The 19,112-nt window shown below is 32.2% G+C and overlaps 2 protein-coding genes across 7 annotated transcripts; one reads left to right on the top strand and one right to left on the bottom strand.

The window, feature by feature from the left end:
* The first annotated feature begins 1,441 nt into the window (after positions 1-1,441).
* LOC148604705 (uncharacterized) lies at positions 1,442-5,005 on the top strand. Of its 3 annotated transcripts, none has more exons than XM_088551028.1 (2): positions 1,442-1,579; positions 3,207-5,005. In XM_088551028.1, the coding sequence occupies exon 2, from the start codon at positions 3,209-3,211 to the stop codon at positions 4,769-4,771; it is 1,563 nt and encodes a 520-aa protein (XP_088407154.1). In that variant the 5' UTR covers positions 1,442-1,579; positions 3,207-3,208; the 3' UTR covers positions 4,772-5,005. The 3 variants fall into 3 exon arrangements, with proteins under 3 accessions (XP_088407154.1, XP_088407153.1, XP_088407155.1); XM_088551027.1 differs by lacking the exon at positions 1,442-1,579 and adding an exon at positions 2,132-2,291; XM_088551029.1 differs by lacking the exon at positions 1,442-1,579 and adding an exon at positions 2,754-2,853.
* A 1,793-nt stretch (positions 5,006-6,798) lies between these two features.
* On the bottom strand, positions 6,799-18,903 carry LOC148604704 (protein SGT1 homolog). 4 transcript variants are annotated; one of them, XM_088551034.1, is made up of 14 exons: positions 18,856-18,903; positions 18,692-18,740; positions 16,103-16,199; positions 15,601-15,670; positions 14,937-15,007; positions 13,970-13,987; positions 12,897-12,950; positions 12,032-12,063; positions 11,540-11,643; positions 10,804-10,900; positions 10,147-10,254; positions 9,424-9,520; positions 8,513-8,703; positions 6,799-7,180 (listed from the first exon to the last, which is right to left on the bottom strand). In XM_088551034.1, the coding sequence occupies exons 1-14, from the start codon at positions 18,873-18,875 to the stop codon at positions 7,073-7,075; spliced, it is 1,116 nt and encodes a 371-aa protein (XP_088407160.1). In that variant the 5' UTR covers positions 18,876-18,903; the 3' UTR covers positions 6,799-7,072. The 4 variants fall into 4 exon arrangements, with proteins under 4 accessions (XP_088407160.1, XP_088407162.1, XP_088407163.1 ...); XM_088551036.1 differs by lacking the exon at positions 13,970-13,987; XM_088551037.1 differs by lacking the exon at positions 13,970-13,987 and having other exon boundaries at positions 12,897-12,947.
* Between the last annotated feature and the right edge of the window lie 209 nt (positions 18,904-19,112).

The raw sequence follows: 19,112 nt of genomic DNA, 5'->3' as shown, positions 1-19,112 counted from the left end.
AACAAAATAAATCTTGGTTTTCAACAAGACACATATTTAAAAGCACAACTCTGCCTTAGTACCAGGCAGAAGCTTAGATTCATGCATTTCATAATCCCCAAAATTCCTTCAATAAATGTATTAGACATTATGAGCACAAACGGAAGTTGGGCACGGGAGAAATTAACACCTAAAGTGTGTGAGTTCACTTAAGAAAAATACGGAGAGTTTCCAGTCAGAATTTTTTACGCTATAACCTGTCAATATATAGCATACAGATCCAATGAAATGAATGTTTACTAGGACGAAACAAATGTAATTCGTTTTTAAAACACATCTTATTCAGTAATAATACAATTACAATAACTACACAATCAAAACAATAATTATATGGCAAGGATTCGGAAACAAGCAGAGCTTATACAAAGTTCGTCTCCTTAAAACAAGGACGTACTGAATTAACGTAGTACTTAGGTAAGCTCATAAGTTTTGTGGAAAAAATATGCTTTATATAGAATATAATATATGGAAAAACAAGTACTATCTTCAAAAAAAAAAAAAAAGATTGCCGACGCGGTAAAATTCGGTTTTTTTCCAATAATTTTTCTACATTTTATTAAGGAAATAACACATTATGACATGCAATTTCAATACAGTTTTTTTCGAACGCCACTAATTTATCCTTATTTGGCCAATTAGGAAACAGAATTGTGGTCAGGTGACTTGCGTTTCCATAGAAGAGCATTTTTAAGGTCAAAGGGTTATTTTAGCGAAACTGTACCGGCTGCGTCGGAAAAAGAAACAGAAGATTGAAATGCACAAAGTATACAATTGTTGTATTTAGGTATTCACAAATCTTTTACTATTTATTATATACTTTTGCACATTTGTAAAAAGCTGAATGTTTTGGTCTACAGTTAGAGCATCTGACCCATGCATGAAGCAAGATTTTGGATATTAATGGAATTATAGCAAGATCAAAGGAAAATGGATTCGTTTCTCGAATGACTGCATACTTATTACAGTGAAGCAGATCTATAATGTGCTGTCGTTTCCGATTGACCGCATGTACAGTTTGGGTTATCAATAAGGTTTCGCGTAAACAATTATATTTGAAGATTTATTTATTATCTTGAGATTTGATGAAACACTGTCTGCCTGGTTTTACGACTGAGCTGTACTTAACATGGGAATAATGAATGAGAATCAACACTTTGGTTAAGGGCTTGATTTTGATATTATCTTCATATTCTCCTCCGAGCCTGCGAAAGGCTCTAGAAAGCGTCATCACTATTCCAAGAAGGATAACTCTAATTCACTTTTGTCATTTAGCCCCAAATATGATTTTAATTGTACATGCATTATTGTTCATTATTATTGTTCATGTGACGCCATTAAATAAGAAACGTAAGTTATATATTAAAAAAAGACAAACACCCAGTGCATGCTAAAATATTCACCTGTAAATCTAGCATATTGATTTTTCTACCTGGTGAATAATATGTACAAAATTCTTGTTCTAACTTGTTATGAAATGTACATATACTAAACATGGTGGATTCCATATAAAAAATGGCGATTTAGGACTACCGAAATTCAGGTATGTGGAACATCAACCTACTTTATACAGAATTGTATATGCTATTTTAACAGTTTCATAATTTAATCATCAAATCCGATATCGGTTTCATTCCAATGGATTATCGAGTTTCAAATATATACTATCAATTATTCGGTTGGGTAGTCAGCAGTCCAAGTGAATAAATGTAAACACAACATGTTCGGTTGTGTAATGAAAACGAACAAAGCTGTATGGTCCCTTATTATTCATAATTTACTTTATTCCTGTCATATTGAAATTAAAAAGAAAATTCTGTGCGATGTGGGCGTGGATTCTTGTCTTTGGACATAACATCATATGTTATGATAAACAGTTTCTGCAATGCTTGTCTTAGTTGAACACATTAAATTTTGATGGGTGTTTTTAAAAAAAAATCCACAAGATATTAAATATTGTCCCGAAATAACAATTAACACTCTACCCATCTTTAAATTTAAAAAAAAATAACTGATGAATATTCATGATGAAGATGATGATCACGCCCCCTGTTTCCAATACAAATCCAAATATTTACTACACTACCATTGTAACTTCTTAGTGAAATGTTTACATACAAAGATTATACGTATGAGTCAGATGGAAAAGGTCCTTTATTTATATACAAAAAAATGTATTTCATCAGTTGATCTTAAAATTTACTTGCAAATGAAACCATTTTCTTTACATGTATTGAAAAAATAATCATTTTAAGGTAAGTAAAGTTATTTTATATATTTACTTAATACAGTTTTTTTGCAGTTGTATTCAATTTGTTCGACTGCTATGAACCTCTAAAATTCGATGTATTTTAAGTGACATTATATGTCTAAAATTTTGTGTTAAATGTTTACGTATATTACTGTATAAGATGTGGATTTGTCATTTAACTCAAAAGTTCTGCACTTATTGCGAATGAAAAAAAAAACGCTTAATAGCGTGTAGACTATTTTTCTCCGCGTCATGGTATCATACTCATTTAATTGGAGTTTGTGTTTGACATCACAGAACATGGTCAAACAGTAAACTTCATGATATTTAGCCCCAATTTCCTCTGACTTTGTAACCGTTCATTTTTTTTTTATTTGGCAGTTTCATGGGTCGGTTTTCAACTTCTTTGTTTAAAAAAATCGATTACGAAAAGGGAATGGGAATAATAGATTTAAACGTCATTTTTTCTGGCATCCCGCCACCATTGTTCAGTTCTATTTCTACGTACACACAAACCATATATTAACATGACTTGTTCAGGACGTAAACTCTACTGAAGTTCATTGGTATTAAGTTTTCTTTCATTATTTAGTCCAACGTTTTCTTTTTAATATTCGATATACAAGAATTCGACATGTTATCAGACTGGAATATTTTCATGGTCATTTTAAATCATATGACTAAAACGTATTGAGTAAAGCGCTTTCTCTTTGTTTAAAAAACAGTAAACAAAAACGTTTGCATAGTAGTATATTTGTGATCATGCATTTTCTTTCCTATGACCAGAACGAAATCAAACGTTTTAAAATGAAAAGGACAAATTTGGTACATAAAGATTATCCCACAACTAAACATATATTATAACACAAAACAGATTTCACGCGAAATAATAACGACAAAATTCATTTTGCTCTTTTAGACATGGCAGCGGCTCAAGACGACCAAGGAGAAAATGGACCAAAAAGGAGTCTGATAGTGGATGAGGCAGCGTTCGAGGAACAGTTTCTACGGTGTCACATATGTAACGAGAAATATAGCCAGGCAGACAGACTTCCAAAGTCACTGCCCTGTAATCACACATTCTGCTTACCGTGCCTTAGATCTGTATTTGACCATCATCATCAAAATTCCAGACGGAGTGTCGGATGGATGGACGAAAATTTTGAAGGCGTTTTAAAATGTCCAGAGTGTCGTGTCGAAATTTTCGTAAGTCGGCGAGAAATTGATGCCTTACCATCGGACCACAGGGTCATTCAAATGATGGACTTTCTTTCTCGTGTTACCACAAAATCACAGAATGTTTGCTCGAAACACGAAAACCAACCTCTGAACTTTTTCTGTAAGAAGTGTCTGATACCTGTGTGTAGGGACTGTACAGTTCTCGACCATAAAGAGGGTCAAGAACACGTAATTGTCGACGTTTCCGAGGCACTTTCAGAAAATAGTAGTGAGTTCGACGAAATGAACGATAAAAACAAAGGGATGTTAGACAAAATGAAGACACGAACAGACTCTTTGGCAAACGCATCGAAACAACTCGATTTACTTGAGAGAAAGTTGCGTTCAACCATTAAAGATACATTTATCGAATTTCGACTTCTCTTGGAAAGGAGGCAAGAGGCCTTAATAAAGATTTTACGTGAAAGTGTACAAGAACAAAAACAAAAAATAAACACACGGTTCGTTGATATATGTACACAAGGATCACAACTGCAGAAACTATACGAAACATTCACTAAAGCTCGCTCCAATAATGACATCAGACAACTGTTCACAGTCCAACAGCAGCTAAAGGAGAAAGAAACCGAGTTCGCGTGTACTGCCGAGGCAACCGACGATGAACTGTTTATTTCGTGCAAGTTTGAAGTTCCGAACGAGTGTTCGTTTTTGGCAGAAATGAGTGGATTGGGTGAAGTAACCACCATAGAGGATATGCAACTTAAGAATCCCGTGCCCGCACATCAACTAGTGCTGTTAGATAGTCTCGACTCTCAGCGGTTAAACGCTATGATGTTGCCTGATAATGAATGCGATGATGAACAGCACGATAATGAATTAGATGATAATACCGACGACGGCAGTCAAGTGATACCCGACGACATATCCGCGAGCATACGTCGACGTCTTCTGCAAGGAAACGAACGTGAAGTAGACGATGCCGACGACTCTTATTTAGACCAACTAAGGGAACACAGGGAACAACTCGCTTCGACGTACTTGATGAGAATTGCCTCACGTTTAAACGAAAGTGCTGCTGAAATGGCGGAAGCATTGTCTCAGCAGCCGACACCTCCGGAAGGAAGGTCGTCAGGTCAGAACAATCAGTCATCGAGAAGTAGTAGTAGTAGGTCAAGTTCTTCTAGAGTTCGACGTCCGCAGCAACCAAGGGTTGTTCGCCATCAACAACCTACTCCTCCGAGAGAACTCCGTGACCAAGGCGGCATGTATGCATCAACGCGTTATACTAATTCAGAAAATAGATAAACGCTTTTAGACGGACGCAGTTTTGAACATACAGTGAAAATCTAAACCAGAATTGCTTTTAATGTACCGTTCGTTGCATTTATAATTTATATTTTCCATATGAAGTGTTGCTGGAATTGGAGTGCTTTGTTTTTCTTACACTTCACATGAAATCCATAGATTTCTTATCTACTTTTTAACAGATTTTACCGTGATTTAAAAAAAGCATAATGTGATAATAAATCATTGATTGATTTTGTATTTGCTTAATGTAATGACCGCCTAGGTGGTCCAGTAGTAGCATGTTCATCTGTCATGCGGGAGGTCGTGGGTTCGATATGCCAAAACGTCCAAAGAGAGACTAGGTTGAACTATGTCCCAGTGAGACGTCATGCCTACCTGCAAGTCGTTTGGCTCAAAGTGAATATCGGACTAGTATGAAACAGGGTCAGTTCGATTGTTAAAACTCTCTTCCTGAAATGCATGTCATAAAACTACAAAATATCAATGCTTAGTTATTGCTTTTAAAGAATGGACTAAATTGATTACAGTTGCAGAGTCCATCACGTCTGGCAGAACAATACTGTACATGTCGCTCACTGGTAATGGTACTGGTAATATTGTTCAGATTAAACTAAGTAAATCAAGGTTAAAACACGAGCAAGTTCATTTAATCTTTATTCAATATGGAACTACCAAGCGCAACATTTAGACATCCACTCCCCAAAATACACTAACCTATACACCATATTTATTCTTGTTATATACAGATTTTATTATGTACGCTCAGGCACATACATAAATGTGTTATATGAGGTCAATCAGTAATACATGAAAAAAAAAAACAAAAACAAAAAAAAAAAAACACTCAGAAATGACTAATAATAAATACAGGGATAAATACAGATACTTATAGAGAGCGAAATGTGATAAATCTATCATAGCACAGCAGATATCTTTTCAATGAACACAGAAATTTCTTTTTTTTGGTTATATTACAAGTGATACCTGTACTGACAAAAATGTGCTATCACCACACCAATTAAGTATTAAAAAGAATAAAATGGTTCACCCAGCACAGCTTTATACGACAGTAGTTGAACCATGAACATTTAGGGCAAGTGTGGACACACCATTCAAACTTGTTACAGCTCTAAATTTCGACTGCACTTAAATATTTGACACAGTTTAAGAATTTGACTAGAGTCGAAGTGGCCCCCTGAATTCAAGATTAAGATCATAAAATCCTCAAAATCCATCAAATCCTGATGTTTGTGGCACAGTCCTTTCTGATTTACAATCACAAAGATGCATAAACTAATGCTTAATTCAAAGATCATAATTTAGATAAATGCAGGATTTTGGTCCCTAATTTTTTAACGGTAAAGGTCTTCCCAAACAATCGACACGAATCTTCCAATTTGTGGTAAGGAACCTCATAAAATTTTATCAAGATCAAAGACACATACACAAGTTCTCTCACAAAAACTAATGACCGCCATACCATTATTTGAAGTTTTAAATCAAAACACTATAGAACTAGAATTTTCTTTCAACACAATCTTAAAAATAAATATTTGATAATTGGTTAGTTAATTTTGGCATGGTTTATTACCTAGTCACTCCCAGTTTTTATTTTTGGTGTTCATAGTGGCAGTTCTTTATTCATTTGTGTGATGTCTTATTTTCTGTATCTTCAGTTTTTATATGTAATTGTACTATGTTGTGTTTGCTATACTGTGTATGTATTTTGTCCCTTTTTCCTGTTTTCACATTAAGGCCATATCTTTGGATTTTAATGTATATGAATTGTCCTATTATTGAAACTTCAGTATTTTTTTGCCCAAATTAAAGACTACAAATTTTTCCCAGCCATATCAAAATTGGATACTATTTTCTTTCCATAATTACAAGATGGGACCAGTAATAACCAACCTAAAAAAATGACAGATGATGGGAGATCACTTTAAAAGGTCCTAATTAAAGTTTTGGACAATGATTGCTGGTAACAATTTTCGATCAGACATCATTAAATTCTATGAACAATATATTTTCTAGCTGGTTTATTCTATTCATCAAAGTAGCATTATCAATGAACAATAGAGAAACAACTGCTTAAATTATTCTTTTTTAACTGGCTTCAATTCATTTACATTTTATTTGAGCAGAATCAATCACTATTCAGCCAATTAATTAGAACAGTATAATCTCTAACATCCATCAACTAGGCTAACCAATGAAATCAGACGATCATGTCACATGGTATCACAGAAATGCACATGGTAACCTGGATGTTTAAATAAGTTTTTTAAGATGAATTCCTCATTGCTGCCACTGTTTATATTCCATCCCATCTGGTGGTTTGACTTCAGTCTTTTTATCTCCAATCTCATTCCAGTTGGTACTCAAAACAGTTCCTCCTGATTCACTCTAAAAACAGAAAAAAAATGGAAACTCGTGTAGACATAAATATTTTTTGCTGGTTACTATTCTTTGTGACAAATCAGAACAAAAAATATTCCATCAAATACTCTTTCCTACTTTATAAAAACATTAATTGTCTTTTTTTTTAATTTAAAGTTAAAACTATTGAATTGAGTAGAATCCACAAAAATTTAGTACAGTTCCATATAAAAATCAATCAAATATAAAAGGGTTTGCGGCACAACAAGATTTCCAAATCGTAATTTAATTTGCTTGTTTAAAAGTCAGTCTAAGCAAGATTCAGGCAGTACGTGAAACATGACATGGTATAAATAACCCCCCAACATTTTTAACCATTTTGAAAGTGTAATTTGACTATTTGCACCATCAGGATCAAAGAAAAAAAGACAAGATTATATCCATAACATTTTGGAAAATAAAGTTATAATTTTACTGAAATGCACTGATATTGAGCATTACAAGGGCAGATAACTCTGTCAAAAGAGTCATTTTTCTAACATTCTATTGAGAAATTTCCGAACAAATCCATGGATGTAGACATCAAATAGTGGTCTTTTCAAATAGAAGAATGATCCTTGAGTGAATTTATATTGTCAGATTGGTGTGTTTTTGACATGCATTTCTGATATTTCCCATTTTGTCTGATTCTTACAAAGACTCAGCACAAAAATGTTCACATAATAGGATTGAAATACGAGCAAACAACAATTTGTTATACCACTGGTTTAGAATAACAACTAATTGAAAAGTTGCAATTATTGATGTGCATATTCAAAGGCTCTTCTGTTACAACAAACACATTTTTCAAAGAATATTCACAAAGTATCGATTTTACACCAGTTATCTCCCCTACTCATAGTGCATTGTAATTACATATCTCAGAAGGTAAACAGTGCCAATATTAAAAACTCCATATTTATTAAAAGCAATGGTTAAAACCAAAAAAAAAAAAAAAAAAAAGAAGAAATCCACTCCTATCATGTGCCACATAGGTTTTAATTTAAATATCCAACAGTTGATCATTTCTGTGGGGTGTTAATTTTGGCATATTTTAGAAAAAGGTCTTTCTAATAACACAAAAAATAAATTATGCAAATTCACGCTAGGCCAAAATTATTCATATACCTTTTTGCTTCAAAATACCCAAACTTTGCACCCAAAAAATAACCCGCCATATGGCATGTTTACTGTTTTGAAGAAGGATAAAATTTTAGTTTTAGCTTATATGATTAATATATCAGGATCTAAGACATACATATCAAGATTATTTTAGGAATAAATTCTTACAATAGCCAACATACACCATTTCCAACTTACAAAAGATTTCATCATTGCCTTTTTTGTTTCATCTGTTCCGTCAGCATAAATTTGTTGAAAGAGTTTATTAAGGGCAGCGTCTCCCTCCAGTTTCTCATTCTTTTCCTCCTCTTTCACTTCTTGTTCTAATTTGTCCCAGTTTCTTGTGTAATGACTGGAGGTTGGGTATTTGTGGGCTACATCCAAAGGATCTATAATAGAGACAAAATATAGAAAGGACCTAAAACACAGGAAAACTGATGGCTTACCTAACTTCTGGTATTAAACCAATGCAAGTATAGAGTAGACTATCATCCCAAAATCCCAATGGTAGGATACAGTCAGATCCTTTATTTAGAATTTCCTATATGTTTATCCTGAGATTATTTAAATAATGTTATTTGAGACAGAAAAACTGAGCAATTACAACGATGGAATGTTTGAAAAAAAACCCTAATTATCAGAAAATTTTTAATTGAAAAAAAAATTATTATTTCAAACTTTGCATTTCTAAGCCAAATTAGTTCTGATTAAAACATAATATTATACTAAGTTCCTCCATAAAAATTATGTGTGCATTTATCAAATACAACAAATTTGAAATCAATTCATCCATTTGGAGGATATAATTTGGACCAATGGAATTACAACAACATTCATTATAATTCCACATCAGTCAAAATTTACTCTAAACTCTGAATAAATTCTAGATCCATAGATTTTTTGTTCTTACTGCACCAATAAAGGCTTCAAAGGTTTGTGTTTTATTAAAGTACCATGGTATAAAATAATTATTGACATTAAGTTAGGATCCTTAAAAGTTCTTATTAATAAATGACTGATGGTCCAAAGTTTTTGACAAGCACTGAAGACTGGATAGACTGAAAGGTCCTTATTGATTTGAGTGTACTTAAAATTTTAAATATACTAACTTTGAACAGGGATTTGTTTTATCTTTTCTTCACTCTGTCCATCATCTTCCAACTTTTTCCACTGCAACTCCTGTTGTTTCTTTAATTTTATTTCAACCTATTTTAAAAACAAAATACATTTCTTTTTTATCACACTTCACATAACATTCACATTATAGATTCCTAAAGCTCTGATCAGAAAACTTGGCTATTTTAGTTAGAAGTTACAATTTCAGACAGGAATAAGTTTTTTTATTTAAAAACTATCAACTGATGTATACATTTTCTTTTGACATATAATTGGTGAACTGATTATGATTTAATCTCTTACAATTTTATGCATTTTAGATTGGGAAGAATTGACTAATCAAACAGACCCAGCTTTGAACTAGTCAGACAAGTTTAGTCCGATCTTTATTGTGCTAACCCACAGAAACAACAACCTGCTGGTAGGCATGCAACCCCACTCAGAGACATTTTTCTAACTCCAAGCAATTCACTCTTTCCTTGCTTGGTGGAAAAGTAGTGACTTAAGTCTATAGTGCGACTCGACCAGGAATCAAGCCCACAACCTCTGACACTTGAGGCGACTATGATACCCTGAGATCACTGAGGTTTTTTTAGACACATGTAATTAATTAACATTTAGGCATCTTTGATGCAATAAATATCAGAACAGATTATGATCACATAAAATAAAATTCTAAACAATCAAATCATGACCTTTGACCTACCGCTGCATACCTTACTAGATAAAACTTTGGTAACAGATTTCTCTGGTATTATGTTGTGTGACAGATCTAACTCCAAACTGTAATCACTTCCTGTTGGTAACTTTATTGTACAACTTAACTAAAAATAAAAGTAAACTGACTGAAAAGATCTATTAAATTGCTCATAGCCAATGAATTTTTTTGTGCAGCTGCAGAAATAAACTACATTGTAATTGAAGTATTTTTCCACAGGTCTATGTATTTTAACAATTAATTTGATAACAGGCAAACAAAAGGTAACACTAGAACAATTACTTTCAATAGTATTCATTCCACAATATGAAATAGTTAAGGACCAATCTGTATAAAAGTGGCAGAGGTGATTCATGGTGTAGACAATGCTTGTTTTGGTATACACATTGTATTTTGAAGAAAACCATACAACAGTGCAACAACTGAAAGACAAACCAAGACAAGTTATATGGTCTGTAACTGGTACTAAATGAGAAATAAAAGTTAGCTTGGTGGGTTTTTGACATGCATGAATCATCTCGTCTGTTTTTTTTTTTTTTTTTCAATCAAAAAGTTATTTTAAAGTTTCGAACTTTCAGATAGAACCTATTATTTGTAAAAATAAAACATGTTGCACATCTTGAACTGTGATGTTAATCATTTGTTTAGGCCTCACTGATTTTTCTGTTAGATCCACTTGGCAATTGTCTTTTCCAACATTTTTTATAAGCACTGTTACCACAACGTGAGTCTGAGTTTGGTACCAGTCATACCTACAAAATATTATCATATCATAGTAAATATAAGTAATATGTGAGAGAAGCTCTTTAATGTATAAAAAATGTAAGTCTATTTAAAAATGTGTGTATGGACCAATAGAAAATGTTGCATAGGGTTTTGTCACAATAATCTACTTCATCATGCTACTATGAGAAATAAAACAAATAATCTGAGATCAAGTGCTTGGAAGACTTTGATAGAACTAAATTAATGAGTTTCAAATCATATCTGAGCTGGAAGACTGTAAAATGTAATAATTTCAAGAAAACAGGTTCTACCTACACCCAAACTAACTCAAAAATGGATCTATTTGGGAGTTTAAGCACTTTTCTTCCAAAAGCGAAGTGAAGTCGCCCTCTCATTTTCAGACATCGCCCATGATCAGGACTGTACCTTGTCATTTAGCAGTATTTTGACCAGCATTATCTTTCTTCTGATAACAATTCAAGCAAAAATGGCACTCGTTTAAGAAAGTAAATTGCAAAAATCTTCAAAATCTATCAAATTTTCAGTTACAACCAAGTATTTTAATTTCGTCTGTAGTTGTATCTTGGAATGTAAGTAAAGTTTACTAAATAAAGTCACAATTTTTCTCCTTGAATAGCAATAAATTCTTAGCTTATAGCACGTACTTAGCCTTGACAGGAGAAGCGAGGACATTGTCAGCAGGATTTAATTTAGGTTGTTCTGCAGGTTTGTCTGATGAAGGCTTTGTTTCCGACATTCCCACTGAGACCTTCAAAATAATCAAAGTACGCAACTTTTACATAATACACATAACAAAACAGATCTAACAAGCTCAAAGGTATTGATAGATCAAATTTAGTTGAAAGGCACTATGGAAAAAATGGCATCACAGATGATTCAGGATATATCTAAATAACATCTTCAGTTGTTTTCTAGATATATTTATATACGAGGCAAAAAAGACCAAATTGAGAAAAATGATGTGCCAACTACTGCCTGATTTTTACACAGAATGGTACTTAAACAGTTAATGTTCTATGATGAAATAGAAAACTAGATTTCTTTTCATTAATAGATAAAATTTATTTTAAAGTTTATTTCAAGCAGATAACATGCTTTAAAATAATTCATTAGCTACATCAAAAATTGTGTTTTACCTTTTTACTACTTGTTTGTTCTTGTTGTGATACTGTAAAACAATAATACACAATTATTAGATAGTAAACTTTCCATTTCTAAGTACATTAACTAAAATTAAGCATAGTATTACTAAGTAATTAATACAAAAGACATGGTTTCATACACATGAATTTAAATACACTAGAAAAGACAAGGACGAACATAAAATCTAAATTTAAATGGATATACATATATACATGTAAATGCACATGTATTGTGGCTCTAGTGCAACACATGTGGAAAGATAACTTATGTATGAGAGTATTTTTTAACTATTTGTGTCATCAATCCTACAACTTAATTTGTATTAATCATGGAAGTAAAGAATAAATTTTGTTTTCTATTGGCTAGTTAAAAGTCAGCTTTAATAACCTCCTCATTCAGACATTATCAGTACATGTGTACCTCCTCATTCAGACATTACCAGTACATGTGTACGTTACAACATTGGAAGTTGTTATAGGAGTCATTAAACATTAGTTTGATGGTAGTTTCCAAATTGAAATTGCAAGGTACTCCATGCAATAAATACATGCTATAAATTGGCCCAAGACATGTGGAAACATAAAAAAATGAATTCAAAGGTTCAAAAACATACCATGCATGTCGCAATCTTCCCAAGGTAAAAATACTGATAAGTTAAATGTTATCCTGTGATACATTTTAAGCCTGGAAATCCTTTTATAATTATTACAAACATTTCTCAGAATGTACTAGACAAATATATACTATATTTATAAATATTTTTGATAGGAATATATTTTCAGACTGTATGAATTTTAATGCAAGCAATTTAAGTTGGCTACTAAAAAACCTTTGACAACTGTGACTTAAGCTACTTACAGTCTAACTCAGCTTCACACTTTCTAATCCAAGTAGTGAAATTGCTATTTTCTGCTGAAAAAAAGAGAAAAAAGGCATACATAATCCTCAAAGATAAGAAACATACTTTTTACTCATACTGTACCAGCCTGTTATAGAGTAAACATGTTGAGGTTGAATTACTGTGGAATACATCTGTTGCAGGTGTCAATCATACATGTACTTTAAACAAATTTTATTTAAGTTCTACTTCTCTACATCTTCAATGTTTATATTTCCAGTGAACCAGAAAAAACTTTGCAATGAATGGTAATGAGGCACAGTTGAGAACAAGTACTATCTTTAAAGAAAAGATAGCTGATGCAGTAATATTTTGTTCTTTTTACTTATAAATTTCTACATTTCATTCAGAAAATTAGCACATGGTTTCAAAAAGTTTTTTCAAACACCACTCAGTTATCAGTATTTGGCCAATCAGGAAACAGAATTGTGATCAGGTGACGGGTTTCCATAAAAGAGCATCCTAAAGGTCAAAGGTAAAAAGTAAAACTATACCGACTGTGAGAAAAATTCAAATACATGTAGTATGGCATTTATCATCATTTTAAACTGTGACAAATGTATTTCATTAACACAAAACCCAATTTAATTCAATTTATTATAATTATCTTTTTCATTTTTTTTTTGTATTCCAGAGTTTTATTCATTGCTGTAATTGTCAGGACCAGTTACAATCTCAAATTAAGTTAAACATTACTGCATGGAACAGAAAAAAATAATGCCTTATTTGTTAATTTGTTAAGATTTTGTTTGTTCCTGGCATCAAAACAAGAATTTCTAGCTTTTATGGCAAAAAGTTTTTTTGCTGTTCTCTCACAAGGGCCTATCTGAAGCATTTTCCAGTATCTATTTATTTATACAGGTCTAAATCCCCCATTGTAAACCTTTTATAGTATTTGATTTGAACAGAATGTTAAAATATAAAAATGGAAGAAATCCAAATATCATCCATTGGAGTTCTGGTTTTTTCATATATAAACCCTATCATTGGGGGAAAGTTTTGTAATTAGAGAACCATGTTGACAGATACTCACATGATAATGGTTGGTTTACTGAAAATGTAAAGGAGAGACTTAAGACATGGTTCTCTATAGAGATTGATCTAAAAATCATTCCATTTTAAAAGACTACATGTCAATGTTTCATCCTGACAGAGTGTAAAAAAAATTAATATCTTCAATGAAAAATTGTTTAAAAAAACAACAATGAAAAACACAGAAGAAAAAAGAACTTTGGAGGATTAAATTTTTAGCACTTGCTTCAAGAAATAATTTGGTCTATGAATGGTAAAAAAGTGACCAAAGTCCTAAAACAGTGACATAAAACAAAGAAAACAAGTCAAAATGTTCCTCACACAAGGAAAAGTTTGGTAACAAGATAATTGTTTTTGAGATATCCTCAGTTTATAATTTAATCCTAACTGGCTTGTTATGACATTTGGTTACAAGTAAATTACATATCCAGACATTCAAATATATGTTATAACCATTTCATAAATAAAATAGAAAAAATGCTACGACCAATTTGAAAATGTACATGTACAACTGTTAATTCTTCCATTTGATGTTCTTGTTATAAAAAAAAACTAATGAAGACAGCTGCCTTGTCTTACATAGCATTATTAGTCAATCAGATGTTTCCAAATTGTATGTCATAGACAATGTTAAAAAATGCCTTGGCTACATCATAGGCAATTTATGAGTTTTTAATGTAATCTCATAGATATTGACACTTGGAAATGGTGGTGGTATTCTCCCTGACTGTAAATAGGTTTCCTATACAATGCTGTAATTTTTGGATGAGGAAGGTACTTACCCCTGTCATGAAAACTTTGACATTTTTTCTACATGTGAAAGAAATTCATGGTCTTTTCAATCAGTCCACTGGGCTTTTTTATAGTGAAAGACAAGAGTTTCTCAACACTAATGAAAGAAATATCGGTACAGGATCTTCAAAAAGGACTTGTGTAAGAACCTATTAAACATATACATTAATACTTACGATCTAAAACTTGGCCAGCAGTAAAAACTTTCAATGCATCTTCATATCTTTCTAAATTGAACAGGGCTATGCTGCAATATACATTCATAGAACACTACACATTTTTACATGTCAATAAAGACATACATGTACATGTGTAAAGTTTGTGGGGTACTTTTTTTATGGTTTTGATAGGTTTGACAAAACACAAAATTTGTTTTGCAATACTTTGAGGAAATTTCTCATTCATTTATTTGATGAAGTTGCTGAATCAACGAATCTAGGAAATAATAATTTTTCCTAAGCCATGAAAAATGGTACCAACGAATAAAAGTATTTTTACAGTACATAAGATTGAATGTAACATATAATAACAATAACAATAGTGGTAACTTGGTTCCTGTTCTTTTCACAAACTGGTGGATCCATAAGAAAAAATAATAAAAAATGTGTAATAACTGACTATCAGAATGTTACTGTTTTGCCTTGCTTATGGATAAATCAATAGTTAATCTCTCTGAAAATAGCCAGATGTGATTTTACTAATTTCAGCCACTTTCTGTTCATGAATAAATGAATAATTTTTCTTCATTAGTTTGATAGTAGCCAAAATTATATAACTTCTTTCAGCTACTGTTTGTGAACAATTAAATCAGATTCTATGTGTATTTGTTTTATCAATTACCCTCTTCTATAGTAAGCCTTGGAATTTTTAGGATTTACTTCTGATGCTTTATTGGTATCCTCTAAAGCCTCTGAAAAAATAGAGACATACATGTATATGTTGTATGTATAAGATTAAACAGTCTATTTCAAATTAGCCCCTCCGATTTTTATTTGTTTAGTACATCAAAAATGAAAAAAACGCAAGGTCTAATTTTAATTAGACTGAAGATTAAACAGAGTTTAACAGAATATTTCAAAACTCCTGCACAATTATAAGCAAATTCTTACATGTACATACAGGTGCAATATTTTATGTTACATGAAAGAAAAGCATATATATGACTTTTGTTTCATTTTGAACTACAGAACAATGTCATATTTATTTTCCTTTTAATAACATGTTTTTGTGACTGAAAAACTTGTTGCACAGTTTCTCCAGGACTACATCTATTTTAATGAATGTTAAAGCTCTGTGCCATTTATAACTGTTTAATATTGGCATTCTCTTTCATAATATCTACCTTGATATTTTTCAAGTTTGATGAATACTTGTGCCCTTGCAGAGTAATAATCGTCTTTCATGTCATCTTCTCCCTTAGCAATAGCTTCTGTATACAGCTGAAAATATAAATTCTTATATCTTAGTTAAACAGTCAAGACTTCAACTCAAAGCTACATGTATGAATGAATTGAAATAGCCCAATTTGATTTGACAATGTAAACATTGTGATGCTGGATTTAAATGCCATCAGATTTGAACAATTCAAATTATACAGAGAATCCATATTGTGATAATGAATGAGCAAGTCGTTTAACACAATTTCAAAATCGGTTGGTGTCAATATAGCTGAACTTTTGTATGCTACTGTACCATATGTCATTTTGTAATGGGAGAGCATGAATCTCCACACAAAATCATAATAGTTATACAATATACATTGTACATGTATGTGTTAAACCTTAGACCTCTAGGTGACAGTCTGCTGACACTGATTTTGCCAAGAAAAACATTTTTTTTCCCATTTTCTGGTTATTTGAATCTACTGTGACTAGAACAAAGGTTGGTTGTTCTGTTGCACCCTACTCAAAGCAGTTATTTAGCTAGCGCTCGTCATTTTCACCATTTATGAAAGGATTTAATAAATGACGAAAATGTTTTAGATCGTTTTCGTCACCTTAATTTGAAAAGTGTATAAAAAAATCCATTCAAAAAGTATTTCAGATAAATTTTCGTCACCTTATATATAAATGTTGTTAAAAACTGTCAATCAAAAGTTACATATCTGGCCTTATGCTCTGACAAGTTTATGACCCCAAGCTTGGTAATTACCTGGTCAACCAGGTGTGAAATACATTCTCTTGTTGTTAACCTAGCATTCCTGATATGTGCATCGTTCATAATCCTTTAAAATAATAACAATTTATCAATCGTTTGATCATTAGGACCACAAAAGATAATCCTAGTGTTCTCACTCATTTTAAGCTGGTCGTTTTCGACCGCCGAAAAAAGCTTCGAGTCGACTTGAGACATTTCTGATTTTAAGTACGTTTAAAATATAACTTGTATATATCCTTATTTTAAGCATTAGTCATGTCAAACGATTTCGATCTTAAATGGATAAAAAAATACATAAAAATAAACCCTCCATGAACCTCTATCTATTTTTAGAAATTTAAATGCACACAAAAACAATGTCTCCGATGTGTGACTGGTTATCTCATGGATTTAAATTGATTTCAACGCAATAGCAGATAGTTAGGAAGTATTAATCAACAATAAATATTTATTTTACGATTCCCTTTTCTCCTTGCAACGAAATCACAATGATTATGAACGTCTTCAATTCTAATCATGATCTGGAGTCAAAAGTCACTAAAAATTACCACCCAGCAGTAAGATATTACGCAGCAACCACTTACAGATTGCAACATTCTACAGTTGACTATGCCAATGTGGCCAACTGTCTAGTTTCTGCGTTATCTTCTGGTGACTGAAAGGGGATTTTGTAGGTACTATCTGATAAAGACCTATCTTGGGAACAGGCTCAAGGTTTCATCAATTAATTCTCTTCTAAAGATCTGTCTCCATCCTTCTGATTTGAGGAGTTTTAGGTTGAAGAGGACTTTTGAGGTGTGGTGTTTGGCAAAGGACAGGAGGATTTTCTCTTATAAGTGGAGTGTCAGGTCATACCATAATAGTAGCTTTTGTCAAATAGTAGCTATTTTATACCGAATGCATCAAACCTTTGTCATGATGTAAAAAAAATTTCTATTTTGCTATTTTTCTAATAGTTAACTATTTTATTTTATTAAGTAACACACGTTTTCCTATAGAAAATAACAGTTATTTTGTTGTCACATTTATTGTATTTATTGTTATGCCTGTATCTGTAAACTTAAAATGAATATATTAAGAGTGTATATGTCTTTAGTTTATGACACTATTGACTATTTAAAAAATTCTGCTGCCCATGATATGTACATTTGTGCTTTAAGCAAAAGTGACTAAAGCCCTCAAAATCCTAGCTAAAACCCTGTCAAAGTATGCATACATGAACACACCATTGCATACCATGAACAACTTGTAACATGACTTGGTCAATATATAAGCTTTTCAAACCCTGTTGATTTTGATGTTGGCTGTCAAATGTATTGGGAGAACATGTTCCACCTCCCAGAATATAATATACCTTACTAGCAAGAAATAAAACCTAGTCCACTTAGAGTCTTGATAACAGTAGAGAATTAATCCTTTAGCTAGGTCCATTGACAGCATGTAAGTAAGTTATTTAAATTGACTACCTCCTACAACTTAGGTAAGCTGCCAAGCCACACTTTCGACCCCAACCCAAAGTATCAGTATATATACAAGTATATCCAAAGGCAAATTATATAAAAATGAGAATTGCAGGGTCAGAAGAACATTCCAGAATCTTTAATGTCCATTTATAATTTGTTTCCAATGAATTCAATACAATCCACAAATATTACTTAGCCTCAAGGAATCATTAACAACTTATGTGAAATGTAACAGAGATATTGTTTTATTCATACTTGTTTATTGACTTGATACATGCCTAACATGGTACATGTAATGTTAAAATAATCACCTGTAGAGCTTTCTGGTAATTTTCATTCACAAATTCTTCATTACCACGCCTGAAAATAAAAGCAGACTCTACAGCATTAAGTTTAGAACTATTTACAGTACCAGAAGTTAAAATGCTACATGTTTTGAACATGAACTAATTGAAAACAGCAAGAAGCAACTCACGCAAAAATTTCCGCAGCCATGTTTGTTGTGAAGAGGAGATTGTAAGTATAAAACGTAATCGGTAAGAGTAATATTTCCGAGTAGTTCGGTCTACTCGACTACCAACCTGTACACTCAGTTGCTTAGTTATCTCACTTCGCAGTTGTTTAGACATGATAAAAATGTAATAAATTTAAGCGAAACGGCAATGCCTCGTTTTTACAATATTAAAATAGAATTGTAAAAGACGGCGATAAACCCAATTGCACAACATTTAA

This window comes from Perna viridis, chromosome 10 (genome assembly GCF_037379345.1).
Source record: "Perna viridis isolate PV_CMFRI_1.1 ecotype Kerala chromosome 10, ASM3737934v1, whole genome shotgun sequence".
In the NCBI taxonomy this organism is placed as follows: domain Eukaryota; kingdom Metazoa; phylum Mollusca; class Bivalvia; order Mytilida; family Mytilidae; genus Perna; species Perna viridis.
This window is presented reverse-complemented; position numbering and strand designations above follow the sequence as displayed.